This window comes from Pituophis catenifer, unplaced genomic scaffold (genome assembly GCF_029215685.1).
Source record: "Pituophis catenifer annectens isolate HBS135680 unplaced genomic scaffold, rPitCat1.0.hap2 SCAF_8, whole genome shotgun sequence".
Lineage (NCBI taxonomy): Eukaryota > Metazoa > Chordata > Lepidosauria > Squamata > Colubridae > Pituophis > Pituophis catenifer.
Window position 1 is genome coordinate 42020367 of NW_027256888.1, and position 14730 is coordinate 42035096.

At 34.4% G+C, this 14730-nt stretch overlaps 1 protein-coding gene across 1 annotated transcript in view; it reads right to left on the reverse strand.

Annotated features, from left to right (window-relative positions):
• MICU3 (mitochondrial calcium uptake family member 3) overlaps positions 1–14730 on the reverse strand; it is a 47346-nt gene continuing 32616 nt past the window's right edge. Inside the window, exons 9-16 of the mRNA XM_070948437.1 lie at positions 14546–14548; positions 12911–13006; positions 11053–11153; positions 10192–10363; positions 7279–7387; positions 4354–4511; positions 1769–1839; positions 1–229 (exon numbers count right to left, since the gene is read on the reverse strand). Of these exons, the coding sequence (XP_070804538.1) occupies position 229; positions 1769–1839; positions 4354–4511; positions 7279–7387; positions 10192–10363; positions 11053–11153; positions 12911–13006; positions 14546–14548 (711 nt within the window). The 3' untranslated portion in view covers positions 1–228. The remainder of the gene's footprint in view (positions 230–1768; positions 1840–4353; positions 4512–7278; positions 7388–10191; positions 10364–11052; positions 11154–12910; positions 13007–14545; positions 14549–14730) is intronic.

The window sequence follows — 14730 nt, forward strand, 5'->3', positions numbered from 1 at the left end:
AATTTTGAAATATTGTTTCATCTGAAAAAATGTTTGGTCTAATGGTCTGTTCCTGATTTCTGTGGTCAATTTGCAAAAAAAAAAGCATTAATGTTGATCAAAAGTAGAGGTTACTTGGCATTCACTTTAGCTTATTTCAGTTCAAAAAGTGCTTCCAAAGTTTACAAAGTGCTTCCCTATTCAGTCATCACGCAAACACCATAGTTCTTCAACCATATGCGAAGTCTTTCTATTAGGGAATCAAAACATAATTAACAGTGACACTACATAACAGTTACTGTATATGCAAATAGGATGAAAAATTAAGATTTATAAATCAGGGCTGCGGCCCACTACCGGGCTGTGGCTTATTTGGAACCTGGCCATGTGAGCGTTGGGCTAGTGCACACATGTGTGTAGCTCAATTTACATTAGCAGCAAGCCGGCACGTGCGCAGTTCAACTTGCTCAAGTTGAGCTGTACGTGCATGCCCGTGTGGACTGGCCTGATGCTTGTGCGAGTCAAGCTGTGTGTGTCTGTCGGCCCGACGCTCACATGGACACAGCCCAGTTCCCCTCTCTTCCCTCAAGGCTGGGCTGCCAAGCCACAAAGGTTGGAAACTATTGTTCTAAATAATTCATAAAAAATTACCATCATTGTGAAAAATCAAAACAAAAATAAAAGTGATTATCTCCAACCAGCTCAGTTAAATTGTGTTCTAATTACTATGATTTTTTTAATCTTTCAATTTTTTCCCTCAATATAATCCTTCACAGTCAATTTAATAATTGTACATCCTTTGCCAGGCCCTACTAGATGGCTATTTTCTACCACTCAAGAAATATTAAAAAGTCTGTTTTACCCTTATGAAGCAAATACTTTTAACTCCTTGCCTCAATTGTTTGGCCTATTCTAGCAATTAGATACATTTTCAGGAGACACCACTGTCACAGTTTTGCATAATGAAATATATAAAACTATATTTTAAAAAAGTTTGAAAATAAATAAGCTACAATCTTATAATTGAATTACAGAAGGAAGGAATCTTGTTTAGGTCTATTCCCTGACCACCGCAGGTATCCATAATGCATCATCCATACAAAAGTTGGCCATGCAAATGGTTCAAGCACCTTCAGTTAGGAAGGTTGTGAGTTACGAATTTTGTGAGATCTCATATCAAAACACATAGACTGTGTGATTTGGCTGTAGCCATTCTGTTGTATACTATGAAGGACATTTGACAGTCTTTAAAGATGTGGTTTGTTTTCAATCTCACTCAACTCAGAATTATGTGGATGGCATAACATCTTGCATGTTTACAATACTGTATGGAAAATGTGATAGAAATAGTCTACCTTTTTCACAGTTTGTTCTATGTTTTACACGATGGGTTAGGTTTATAACAGCGGTGAAATCCACTTTGCTACTGGTTTGGGAATGGGAGCATGCGGAAGCGCACACATGCTATGCACACGCCTCTTCTGCACATGCACATGCACATAACCTTCTGTGCATGCGCATAGGGTAAAAAATGGGACATAATGTCCCGGTGAAAGGGCGGAGCCTCCCACTGCCGGCGCTACCCATTCGTACGAGCCGGATAGAACTGGCTGGATTTCATCGCTGGTTTATAATATTATTGTAAGTTTATAAAACTAAAATGGCTTGCTCTAATTAATAAAGTTAATTCCACTTGTCAATTTTAAAAGCAAGTTGAGGATAGTGAACTCTTCCTGTCAGCAATCTTAGAAATACTGCCCAAGAACACAACAACTACACAAAAACATACCATTGTCTGCTATTGAGTTCCTTCTTCACACAGGATTTGAAAGTGGTATATTTCTGTATGCTTTTGTAACCCTAAAAGCAGAAGACGAAGAAATATGCATGGAAAGGTAGCATGCAAAGGCAGTCACAACTGAACATTAGGAAAACAGTGGCATGAAAAAAATGCTAATTATTAATTATAGAAAAACAGTAAATTTATTGTAGATAAATTTTCTGCTCATACAGCTATAATACGATTACATATTAGATTACTATATAAAGAAAAAGGATAGTTTGGTAAAAAGTTTACACTAAAGACAGAAGCTTTCTGCTTTATAAATAAATATATAAAATTGCTATTTTAAGGCAAGAAAGTATTTACTTGTCTCATATAATTTAATACTTTGGGCAATTCATTGATACAACGCAAGGTGGCAGTAGAACATATTGGACAAAATGAAAGATATGTGATCTTCAAAATAGCTTATAAAGCAATTAATATATGTACAAGGGAAACAATATTTATTCAGAGTTAGAGAATGGTGTGTGTGCATGTATTTAGAATAATACTACAATAATATTCTATATTTCTATTAGTTATTAACATAAATAATATAGCATCTTCACAATATTGTGACAAAGTATTTGCAGTAGAAGATGTAATAAAGTAAATTTTGTCACCACATTCAAAGGTTGTGGGATTTTATGAATATATAAAGGAGTGTTAACTACATTTGAACAATCAATTGTAAGTATGTTAAGCAGGTCTTGTGTGTTCAAAAATGGCAGAAAAGGATTGCCCTTCCTCTTACTTGGCTGAAAAATTGGGAACAGTACTCAGCCTATACTTCGTCCTCACTGCTTCTAGACTGGCATTACCTTTTACTAGTCTGCATTGCTGCCTCTTCTCCAATCTAACCACAGTCTGCCACATGGGGAAACGTACCCCAATTTGGGAAACAACTGATTGTCATGGATTGGACTAAATAACCCACTTGAATTCAAAATCCTAAAATATTATTTGTGAAGTTAATCCATCCTTAAAGTTCCTATTCAGATCAAGTTGAAGTATGAAATGTGAAGTATCCTGCTTGATATACTTCCTTGATTCTAACTGTTGGCCTCATCCAAAATAGCTTATATTCTACTTCACTCAGCAGCTATCAAAATGTGGAAAAGTGGAATGTCTTCAAACAAAGTATCAGAAAGTGGGCCAGGAAAGAGTAGCAGGTAAAAATTAGAAAAATGACAATGAATTGTATCACTTGTTGCTAAAGAGGAGGGGCAAATTGCATAAAAAGAGGCGGGCCAATGCAAACTCTACTTCTTTTATACTAGCATCATGATATCACACACACACAAATAAAAAGAGTGAAGATTGTGTCAAACTGTGTAATCATTTTAATGAAAATGGTGGATCGCGTGAACACTCTGTGGGAGATGCTGTAACTAATCTTAAGAGAGCTACATAGCTTCACATTGCTCCAGAGATATTTCCCTCCATTGGGGAAAAATGCTAGGAACAAGTAGAGGAGCAAATGAATAAAAGATTCAGAGAGACCCAGTAAAAAAACAGAAAACCAGACTATATAAGTGTGAGAAAAATAGATCAAAGTTTCAGTTGTTTGGTTCAAATAGGTGCATGGCCCAATCAATTTCTAAGCCACAGATTTAAATGGTTGCTGATTTTGACTTGTTAATCTAAAATGTTTATACTATAAAATGTATTAGTCTTTTTTAAAAAAATCACAGAGTTTACTGAGGTTTTGAAAAACCTTTTAAGTCTGAGCTAATTTAAACTTGTAAATTAAATAAAAATAATACAAGATCTGCAGATTTATTGTATAATTCATTTGTGACAAAATTGATTATAGATATTAATAAATTAATTGTCCTATTAACCCATCCCAATAAACTAGTTTAATTTTATAAAAGCATTTCATATGCATATACAGGAAGTCATCAATTTACAACAGTTCATTTATGACCCTGAAAAAGTGATTTATGACAGATTTTACACTTATGACCATTGCAGCATTCCCAGGGTCACATGCTCAAAATTCAGACACTTGGCAATTCATATTTATGAATTCATATTGATTCATATTTATAATGGTTGCAGTGCTCTGGGATAATATGGTCACCTTTTGTGGCCTTCTGACAAGCAAAGTCAATGGGGAAGCCAGATTTACTTAACAATCATGTTACTAACTTAAAAACTGCAGTGATTTACTTAACAACTGTGGCAAGTAAGGTCACAAAACGGGACAAACTTCACTTAACAAATAGCAATAGAAATTTTGGGCTCAATTATGGTTGTAAGTCGAGGACTGTCTGTACTGTATATAAATTATAACTGCAAAATTAAAGTTGCTAAATAAAAAAACTGAAGATCAGCTTGATTAATAGCAAGGCTTGTAGTTTAAGCCTGCAGAAGAAACAAATATCCAGTCCTCTAAATTAGTGATTTGGCTAGAACTAGAGTATACATGATTAATAGTTTTAACTTCAACAAAAGGATAATTTTGAAATGGCTATGGAAACAGTGTTATAGTTTTAAAGCTGCTGATATAATAAACATGATTAAGCAATAATTTAGATTCTTACTCTGAATCCTCGCTGCAATCTGTCTTTCATAATACCAATAAATTCTTTGTAACTCAGTTGATCATCCTTGTCTACATCAAAGATCTTGAAAACTGTGTTCACTAAATGAGATGAAAGCTTCAAACCAGTAGCCACATACACTGCACGCTTGAACTCATCTAAGGAAACAAAGCAAATTAGTGCGCTAAACAAAACTACTTGATGGCTTGGCGATAGCACTACATGATAAATATACACAAAATTCTATTGTACATAAGGTGATAATGTTAATCAGAAATCTGGGGAGAAATAAAACACTCTTTTTTTCTTATCCTCAGTTCCTAGCTTTTCCTGAAATTTTGCTCCCATTTTAAAACTATCCAATTTTCCGTATACTATTAAATCAATACAGAGTCATGGGAGTTTACATAATAATTGACAAAGAGATAGAGCAAGGTACTGATATTTCACAATGCCTAAAGAACAGCTGAGAAACAGTGTCTCCTGGCCTTTACTTTTTTTACTTCATGGTGCTGGGTACAACCATAGGCTTCTTGCAGAAAGTACACAATGGGCAGGCCAGTAACTGGACCATATGGTCCAGAGGTGGGTTTCAGCAGGTTCTGACCGGTTCTGGAGAACCGGTAGCGGAAATTTTGAATAGTTCGGAGAACCGGTAAATACCACCTCTGACTGGCCCACCCCCATCTATTCTCTGCCTCCTGTGTCCCAGCTGATTGGGAGGAAGTGGGGATTTGCAGTAACCTTCCCCTGGAGTGGGGAGAGAATGGATATTTTACAGTATCCTTCCCCTGCCACGCCCATCAAGCCACACCCACAGAACCGGTAGTCAAAAATTTTGAAACCCACCACTAATATGGTCATGTACAAAGTCAGTTTATCCCAGGTCCCCATTCATTTGGTGATACAGAGTTGTTTTAAAAACTAGAAATTTTGAATGCCAGAATATGCTAATGCAGCCTCTGCTTAACCCAGCAGCATGCAATGGACGGTTTGTTGCAAGAAATATGTCCTCAATAACTGATAAGTGAGCCATTTTAGAGTAAAAGCAAACAGGCTCTATAGATAAATTTGTACTAGCCTAGATCAGTTTTATATAATGGTTTACAAATTGCAAGAGTCAGTTACAGTTCATTAGACCAAAACCAAAGCAACAAACTCATATTTTGGTTTAGCTTGCTGAATAAACCAGCCAGTCTACTCATTCTAATTGTCAGCCTTTCCAGGTAGACTGGACATGAAACAGAGCAGATGAGTTAATTGTACTGTATTATGAGGCTAGGTTTATGGAATCTTGCAGTTTGAAAGTGCAAATGTCCTTCCGTCTCTTGCTACAATCTGGTCAATTAGCATTTCTCTGCCTTTTATGTGGTTGCAGGCTCCCCTGTCCCCTTTTATCCGATCATTCCCTAGACAGCATCTCTTCTTCACATCTCTCAGGGTCTCTCAAGGTCATTCCCCCCATAACAGAATTCAATTTGAACAAATCAAGCTAGTTTGGATGCAAAAACACTTATTTTTCTTTTCAAATTTTGACATTTAGTTTTATTCCCAATTCTGTAATTATATTAAGTGATACTTTAAATCAGTGCATTCAGCTACATTTCGATCATTTTATCCACTGATTTTATTGGCTATAATCAGGGATGTTTAAATGTATTATTTTGGTTTTATTAATTTGATATTAATATTTTAGATAAATTGTTGTAGAATCTCCAGCTATGGAGTTTTTTTTTCTTAAATAAGAAAATTGATGAATTATTTTCTTCAAATGAGTTTAATTTAGCATAAACAATTGGATATGCAATGCAATTATAATAGACTTATAATGTTATAATATAATTATATTATATATAATTATAATAGAACAATTAATCAGTGGAATGACTTGCCTCTAGAAGTTGTGGTGCTCCATCCCTGGATGTTTTAAAGAAGAGATTGGACAACCACTTGTCTGAAATGGTATAGGGCACGTTGTCAAACTTGTGATGTCACATTGTTGTCACATGACGTATTGCGATTTCCCCCCCTTCGCTAAACCGGAAATGGGCGTGGCCAGTGTGTGAGACCTCTGGCCCTCGGGTAGTGAGTTTGACATCCCTGGTATAGGGTTTCCAGCTTGAGCAGGGGGTTGCACAAGAAAACCTACAAGGTTCTTTCCAACTCTGTCATTTCTAATATTACACGAAAATTCAAGCTCTATTTTTAATGAAACATTTGATGTAGAAATGTGGAAGGATAGTTAATTAAAAATATGAGTTTCTCTTCTATTATTTGATTCAAGGTACTGGTTATTGCCTGTAATGCCCTACATGGCATAGGATTTTGTTGCTTGAGGGACTGTTTCCCTGTTTCCCATAATATCTCCGTAGACAATTTGATTTTGCAAGATTGATATCTATCAGGACTTGGCAAACATACCTTCTCTGTTGCAGCCCCTGCCTTAGGAATGAAGTTTCCTCTGAGCAGTAATGGGATTCAAATCCCATCGCTACCAGTTTCGCTCATGGATGTGCGCGCGCTCACATGCACGATGCTTCTGTGCATGCGCAGAGATGTCCAGGCGGGTGGGCAGAGCCTCCTGCCACCGCCGCTACAAGTTCACCTGATCTGGGGCGAACCGGTAGCAACCCACCACTGCCTCTGAGCCCTGGATGGTACCTACTCTGGTATTATTTAGAAGGATCATGAAGACCTGGTTCTTTGCCTAAACTTTTGGCAAGAAAACCCTTTGGTTTATTCTTGTACAGTCTTTCATTCTCGCTATCTTTTTATTTTAATTGGGTACTTCTCTATTTTCCTTCTTTTAGTTTAATTTAATTGTGAACTGCCCAGAGTCATTGGGAGTTGGGTAATACCCAAATGTGATAAATAAGAAAAATAAATAAATGAAAAGCATAAAATCTTGACATTAGACAGTCTTACCTTGTCCTATTGAACGATTTGCAAAATTGTACATTTGCATTGCAATTGCAAAATCTTCCAGATTGTTCAAAAACTGGAAAAAGGATCTAAATTCATCGAATGTAATGCCCTGTGAAATGAAGTAACATTAGACCTTAGAACCAAGATGATAGTTGCTATAATACCTTCTTTATCTTGCAAAAGGCTTGTAGTTAAAAAAAGAAGCAGGCAATTTAGCTTCCTTTACTTATTAGAACACTGCTGCATTGCTGTCTCAGGAAAAACTATGGTAGCAGTAAAACAATTCCTCTGTCTCTTGTCTTTTTAAAATATATTCTAAAATATTTAATAATGTTTATCTGTCATTATACATAATGCATATATAAATATTATATATAATATATATATATATATTTAAAGCCTTCAAGCAGTAAGAGTATAATTTATAGCAACTTAAGGAAGCCTGTGTATTTTATAGTATCTATGTTGCTGTTTTTATTCACTTCAGAAATAATAGATTCAGCTAAATTAAAGTTTATTATGCTGTCTAATTATACCTTGGCATGGATCAATGCCAACAAAACATATTATCTGTAAATGTTATTTTTAATGCAGTAATAACAGGGAGTTTATGACTGGCTATGGCTTATTAAAAGATAATAGGAGTATAACAAGGGAATATATAATACCCTGCTCAGTGGTGGGTTGCAGTGGTGTTAGCAGTGGCGGCAGGAAGCTCCGCCCGGACACCATCAAATACGTTCTGCAAATGTGCAGAAGTGGCGCATGAGTGAACTGGTAGCTAAGGTAAGTGAAACCCACCACTGACCCTGTTGTAGAAATGATTTGGAAGAGAAATTTCTGTACCATGTAAAGCACTGGGACTCTTTTCACATTTTCACTAATTAACCTATGCGCTTTTCAGAATAATTTTCAGAATAATTTTTGTCTAGCACTGCCAATTCAATTCTAAAACAGAGATTATCTCCTGGAAATGTGATGGCAATTGATTATCAGATTTAAGAGGAAACATTTACTGTATATCTTTTCATTGGTCTCTATTTTATCAGCCTATGTGTTCTGTATCTTATTTTGTTCACCTACTAGAAGTGGAAGGAGTGTTATATACTGTACATTTCAGTGGTGGGTTGCCCTTGGTTCACAACAGTTCCATAGAACCGGTAGTAAAACCGGTGGTAGGTCCCGCCCACTGCCCACTGACTTCTGCGCTTGTGCGCGGCCCCATTGCGAACTGGTAGTAAAGGTAAGTAGAACCCACCCCTGGTACATTTGCTGCCTTGAGATATTTATAAAGAATAATAAAGGTAGGATAAAAATAATGTAAACAACAACAATTAACCTATGCCAGTAAATATTTGATCTCACATACAGAGCAGGGCATACTATTCTCTGGATAGAAATATGGGATTTAAATTAAACAGCAATAATATACTGCAAACAAGCCTTTCAGGGAAATGGAAGTCTTTACAATCTGCTCGTGTGGCATCTCCTATTTTCTGAGTTATCACTGCTGAAATTTTATCTTGCTGAGGCAAAGCAAAGACACGTTACCAGCCACTTCTTACTCCCTCTGATTCCTTGGAGGAAGTAGAAAAATCTATTAATGTTCTCACTCCTTTATTCCTATAATTAGCACTTCTTTATTTATATTTTCTTTCAATGTTTCATTAATAGTTTGCTCTTAGTATTAACTTGCCTTGTGGTGAGATAGGTAGCAAATAAATTTAATCAATCAATCAATAAATAATATGCTTTAACTTACTTGCAAGTTAAATATCTATGTAAGAGTAACTATGTTAGCTATTCAGTGTTTTAGCTTCTATTAACTGTTGAATAGAACCAGTTTGGTTAGTAGTAAGGCATCAGGGTAGAAAGCAGGAGACTGTCCATTTATCCTGCCTTGTGCATGAAGCCAGCTGGCTGACGTTGGGCCAGTCATTTTCTCTCAGCCCTAAAAAGAAGGCAATGGCAAACCACTTTGGAAAAATCTTGTCAAGAACACTGTGGCTCTCAACAATCAGCAAGATGAATTGCTTAATTCACTGCATACTTTTTACAAATGTATATTCGACTTGATTTTGTAATTTAATAGAACTTGAATTTGATTATAGTGTTGTTTGATAATTCATTTTGCTAAATGATAAAATATAAAACATGTGGCTATGTGTTGTTTTAGCATATAGTTTGTTAAGAAAAATAATTCAGACTAACAATCAGCTGAAATTAAAATCTGATATGTAATCAAATAGAGAATTATATAAATTATATGTTATGAGTTGGATGGCTAGAGTGGGAGAAAATATTATCGCCAATGTTTAATCTAAAGGCATTTCACAGACATTGGTGATGATCAGTGGTGGATTGCCCCCAGTTCGGGCCAGTTCACAAGAACCAGTAGTAAAACCGGTGGGAGGCTCTGCCCACTGACCCGGACGTTATCATAGGTGATATGCAATGCGTGCGGGCATGATGGAAACAGGTAGTAAAGGTAAGTAGAACCCACTCCTGGTGAAGATGTAATCAGTAAAATACAGCAAGGGGACTTTTTCTGTCAGCATGTTAAAAGATTCATCTGTATAATTTTTATTCATGATAAAAGGCACTTATTTCATGGGGAAATAAACAAACATATTCTGGAACTTTGAATATTTTTTTTTAAAAAATATTTTAACATGATTCCAGGGTAAAATGCTTTTATTTAGATTCTGTCAGTCAGAACGGTATGAGCACTAGGCATCTTCAATCTTAGACTATTAATGAATAGTAGCTTTCATATTTAAGCATATCTATCTGGAAATGAATTACTTAGGAAAATTTTACTTTTCCAGTTAATAAGTAACACAATTGGGATGCTAAAAAGAATATGGCTATGAAAATTCTGCAGAGGCCTGGGGCTCTTGTTGGAAATCTTACTTGTTCTTCTGGGATACTGCAGCGCACATTTTCCAGATAGCTTGATGTATTTTCCACATTTGTATATCTTAATAGTATATGAGCAAAGTCTTCCTCACTGATGGTGGTCATTCCATTAGAATAGGAAAGGAATTCTATCTCAAGAACTTCAGTTTGGAGGTTGTCCATAAACCTAGTTTATGAAAATACTAATATCAAAGTCTTAAAGATTATGGGATAGGTAGGGGAGTAATAGCAAAATCTCTCATGTTTAAATTCTGCTGTAGAATAATTCCTACTATTAATTCAGAGACTAAAACACTAAGAACAATATATTCAGCTATGATATTTTTCAAACACCAGTTCATCAAAACAAAAGCTAAAACAACATACTTAAGTATTTTCCTTTAAACAATTATTGAAGGATCTGAATTTATAAATACAGTATATTTAGGAAATCAAATAGGTTGTAGTCACTTGTTTATTTCATTCTCTATGAATAATTCATATGATTAATTTCTCTGCTAAAAACTAACACCCATATTCCTCCTAGCACTCCTATAATTATTTGAATTTATTTTTTTGAAAAATATCTATTACACAGCCTCCTCAATTTGGCTTTTCTGCATTTCATGGTAAAATGTCTTTTTTCCTCTATTAGAAACAAATTCATCCAAGTAGATATTTTTTCTTTTTATTCAAGATCAGAAAAATACCTTCCAAAAATATAAGATGTACATAAAAACATAATAGCAATAGCACTTAGACTTATATATCGCTTCACAGTGCTTTACAGCTCTCTTTAAGTGGTTTACAGAGTCAGCCTATTGCCCCCAACAATCTGGGTCCTCATTGTATATTCAAAGTATAAAATAAAGTCACCTGTAAAAATCTTCGAAGTTAAGCTCAGCCTTTCCTTTCTTTCCAAAAAAGTGTATCAGCAATGTAGTATCAGAATGTAAACTGGTAAAGTCATCTGCACGCTTAAAAACACATTAGCAGTTGACAATAAATTTAATGCATGATTTTAGAAACAAAAATAACTCAAAATATTAACAATGAATTTTATTTAAAAATATCATTACGTCTATCAAACTAATACATATTTTACAAAATCAATTAGTAATTAATATATTAATTTTATATAGTTAGTAATTAATACATTAATGATTACAAAATACATTTTACAATGTATTTGTAAATCACCCAGAGTATTGGAAAGTGAGATGGACAGTTTCTAAATTTGATAAATAAATAAAAATTAATCTTGCTCACAAATCATATAAATAATCTTTTAATGTCTTAATTAAACAAACGTAACATACGGATGTGAGGATATATCAGTGACAGTTAAAAAGTTTGAAATTGGGTGAAATGAATTACAGAAATTAAACAAGATATTTTATATTTTAGCTGAATTATGCTAAAAAGGCAAATCATGATTTTTGTTTAATTGCTTCTTTAATACAAAAAATGAAAAATGAATTTGTTGGGGAAATAAATTTATTAAGATCTATTTTAGATGTTCATCAGATTATGGTCCTAAAAATCTAATTGCGTCTCAGAAAAATCTATACATGTGAAAATGTTAAAATTTCTACTACTTATGTGGAAAAGCCTCAAATATGAATGAAAACTGGAATTATAAAAAGCTGCTTTGTAGATTAAAATATAAATTCACAATTTCTGATTTAAATTTACTATTTAAAATTTTGGCAGTAAATATTACCAGGCATGGATTTTTCATACATGACTAATTAATTTTCAGTTTCATAAGGGATAGAATCCAGATGTAGTTATTTGATAGCAAACTGCAGCAGTTCTTGTTTGTAATAGAGTACTCTGCATTATTTCTCAGATGGGGGAGCAGAGTAATGTTTTTTCTCTTGTTTAGAACTTGCATTTCTATGACAGGCTTGGCTGAAATCATCAGGACAACTGCTATGTAAGAACAAGATCATACATGGCAATTATCTTATGCAAGACTTATCGAGCAGCCCAAATCCTTTACAAGCTGTAAGGGTTCTTATTTATGAACTGGGACTGAATTATTTAGTTTTCTGTTCTTTATCCCATCTTCTTTTCTTTTGTCAGATCATTGTTTGAATTGTCAAGACTATGTTAAAAATATGAATTTATTATTATTTACTACAGATGCTTTTCCAGTAGAAGGAGAAACCTCTTTTCTAATCATTATATTGTTACCCAGGTTTGCATTGCTTCTTCGGAAGCTGCTCCTAGCTGCTTATATATGTGGAAAAGTTTCCAAAATTTTTGAATTTAGCTTGGATGAAGCTTTATTATCAGCTGTTTCATAGAAGAATATCAATTTAGGCCAATATCCAAGAATCTGTAGCCCTAATATAGTTGGAGGTTTTTCAGAAGGGGGCTTCCAAACTTTCAAATGTAGTCTAGTTCTAAGTATGTGAGAAGAATATTTATAGATTTTTTATGTCACAAGATAAATAGGCATCAGATATTTTTGGTGTACAAGACACAATATTAATTTTGTCATTGTGAAGATTAAATACCATAGGTCAAAAGGCTAACACTCTGAATTCAATAATAAATGCTTAATAAATACATGTACCAAAGAAATGCCAAGGAACAAATAAAAAAAAAAACCTAAAGGGAGACAAAAATATTTTAAAAGACAGGTTATTTACAATGAGGAAAAACAATAAAATTGCATGGGAAACAATGAAATACATTTATGGGCCGTACAGAGGTTTTATTATACCTCTGTGAGGTCTGAAAAGAGTGCCTGACTTGTGCTACGTCTCAGAGTGTCCCAATAGCTTCTTGGAACAAGATCCTCTCCAGCTGTTTTGAGCACCTGTAGAATTTCAAAAATGCATCGATGTTGGGGAGAGGAAAAAAAATCAGTCAGCAAGAACAACTATACACTATAACATCTCTGCAGTGGTCTGAGTACCATTTCCTCATTTATCATATACTTTTACAATTATATGATTTCTTTTTTAATTGTCTAAAACATTCAGTTTTAAATTACATACAGATGGAAAAGCAAGTCTGAAACAGTATGTGTATACCTTAGATAGATGTACCCAATTCGAAAGAACATTTTATTCTTGTCTTTTAATTTCAAATTATGCATTTTTCCACCATGTTTAAGGAAAAAGTAGTAATGTGTATCAATTCCAGAGAAAGGCTTATTAAAATCAACTGGCCTTTTATAAGGTTGTGCAAATTTTTTTAAACAGGCCCTTCACTATCTACCTGTGGGATCATGCAGAAAATACCTTTCTTAAAATCATTGAAGCAACTATGTCCAAGCTCATGAAGCTTTGTAACTTGTTCCTGGGCTAGAAAGGATTTGCACAGGCTTATCTTTCAGCCAGTTATGACTGACAAGTCCCATGGATTTGTCTGATAGGAGCCTGATGTGGAATACATCAGATTAAAAGAATTTTTAAAATAATCTAGTAAAATTAAATTAAGAACTTTAAATTTTATTTTAGTAACCCAAACATCTCTCTTATTACGGCTTTGGCTGAATGATAAAATAGAATATTCATCAGAAGCCAGCATAGCCTCTCAATACACCCACCCACACAGACATACTTGAATGCTGCAATCCAATGTAGATATTTTTCTTTAGGAAGAAAGGTATCCTTAATTATATGCTATGAAATTATGTTACTTTTAGGTTTTCTCTAGTGTACAGCATGTTTAAATGCTTTGACATTCCTCTATGAGTTGTTAAAATATTAACTGAGATTCTTATTTGTAAATATTACCTAAAAAAGAAACACATTAATTTTGAATAAAATTCCAAGTCGGTACACTTAAGAATCTACATTTCAATCTAAAACTAATTTTGCATTGCCAGAAATGACAATCATGTGAGTGTGGGATGCTCACATCGTAAGTGTGAGCCAGCTGCCAAGCACCCAGATTATGATCACGTGACCATTTGGATACAGGGACTTGTCATAATTTTGGTCACTGAGCAAATGGTTGGTGAGAATTACTGAGGTTGAACATGATAGTAGTGATATAGGGAAAAGAAACAGTAAAGTGAATATTAAAAAACTGTAGCAAGTCCACTCTTCAGCCTATGGATCTTCCTGTGTAAAGGATTTATGATTACTGATTATTTATAATTTTTTAAAAATGGGGTGCTCCATTGTATATATTTTTAAAATGAGTAGGGCAAAAAAGCTTTTGTTCTCATGTAAACATAATTCTCCTCTGCTACTTATGAAAGCAGCCCTACTTTTTTCAGGCTTGAGATTCTTTTGTTCAGATTGACATTTAATGAAAAGCAGAGCGCTCCTGTTGTTGTATGAGGTGCATCTACCTAATATTCAGGTTCAGAGAACAAATACGTTGTGCGAGCCTGTTAAACTACTGACTATATGAAGAAAAACTGTATGCCTTTGTATGCCTCAGTGCCTTGATAATGATTGATAGTTGGTGGATACTGAGGTACCTCAATATCCAGCAAATTGTTCAGGATACATATATGTTCAAAACAGAACTAGTTAGTATTTGTCCAACTGTACATGCTTAATTTTCATCCAACATTTGTTAGGG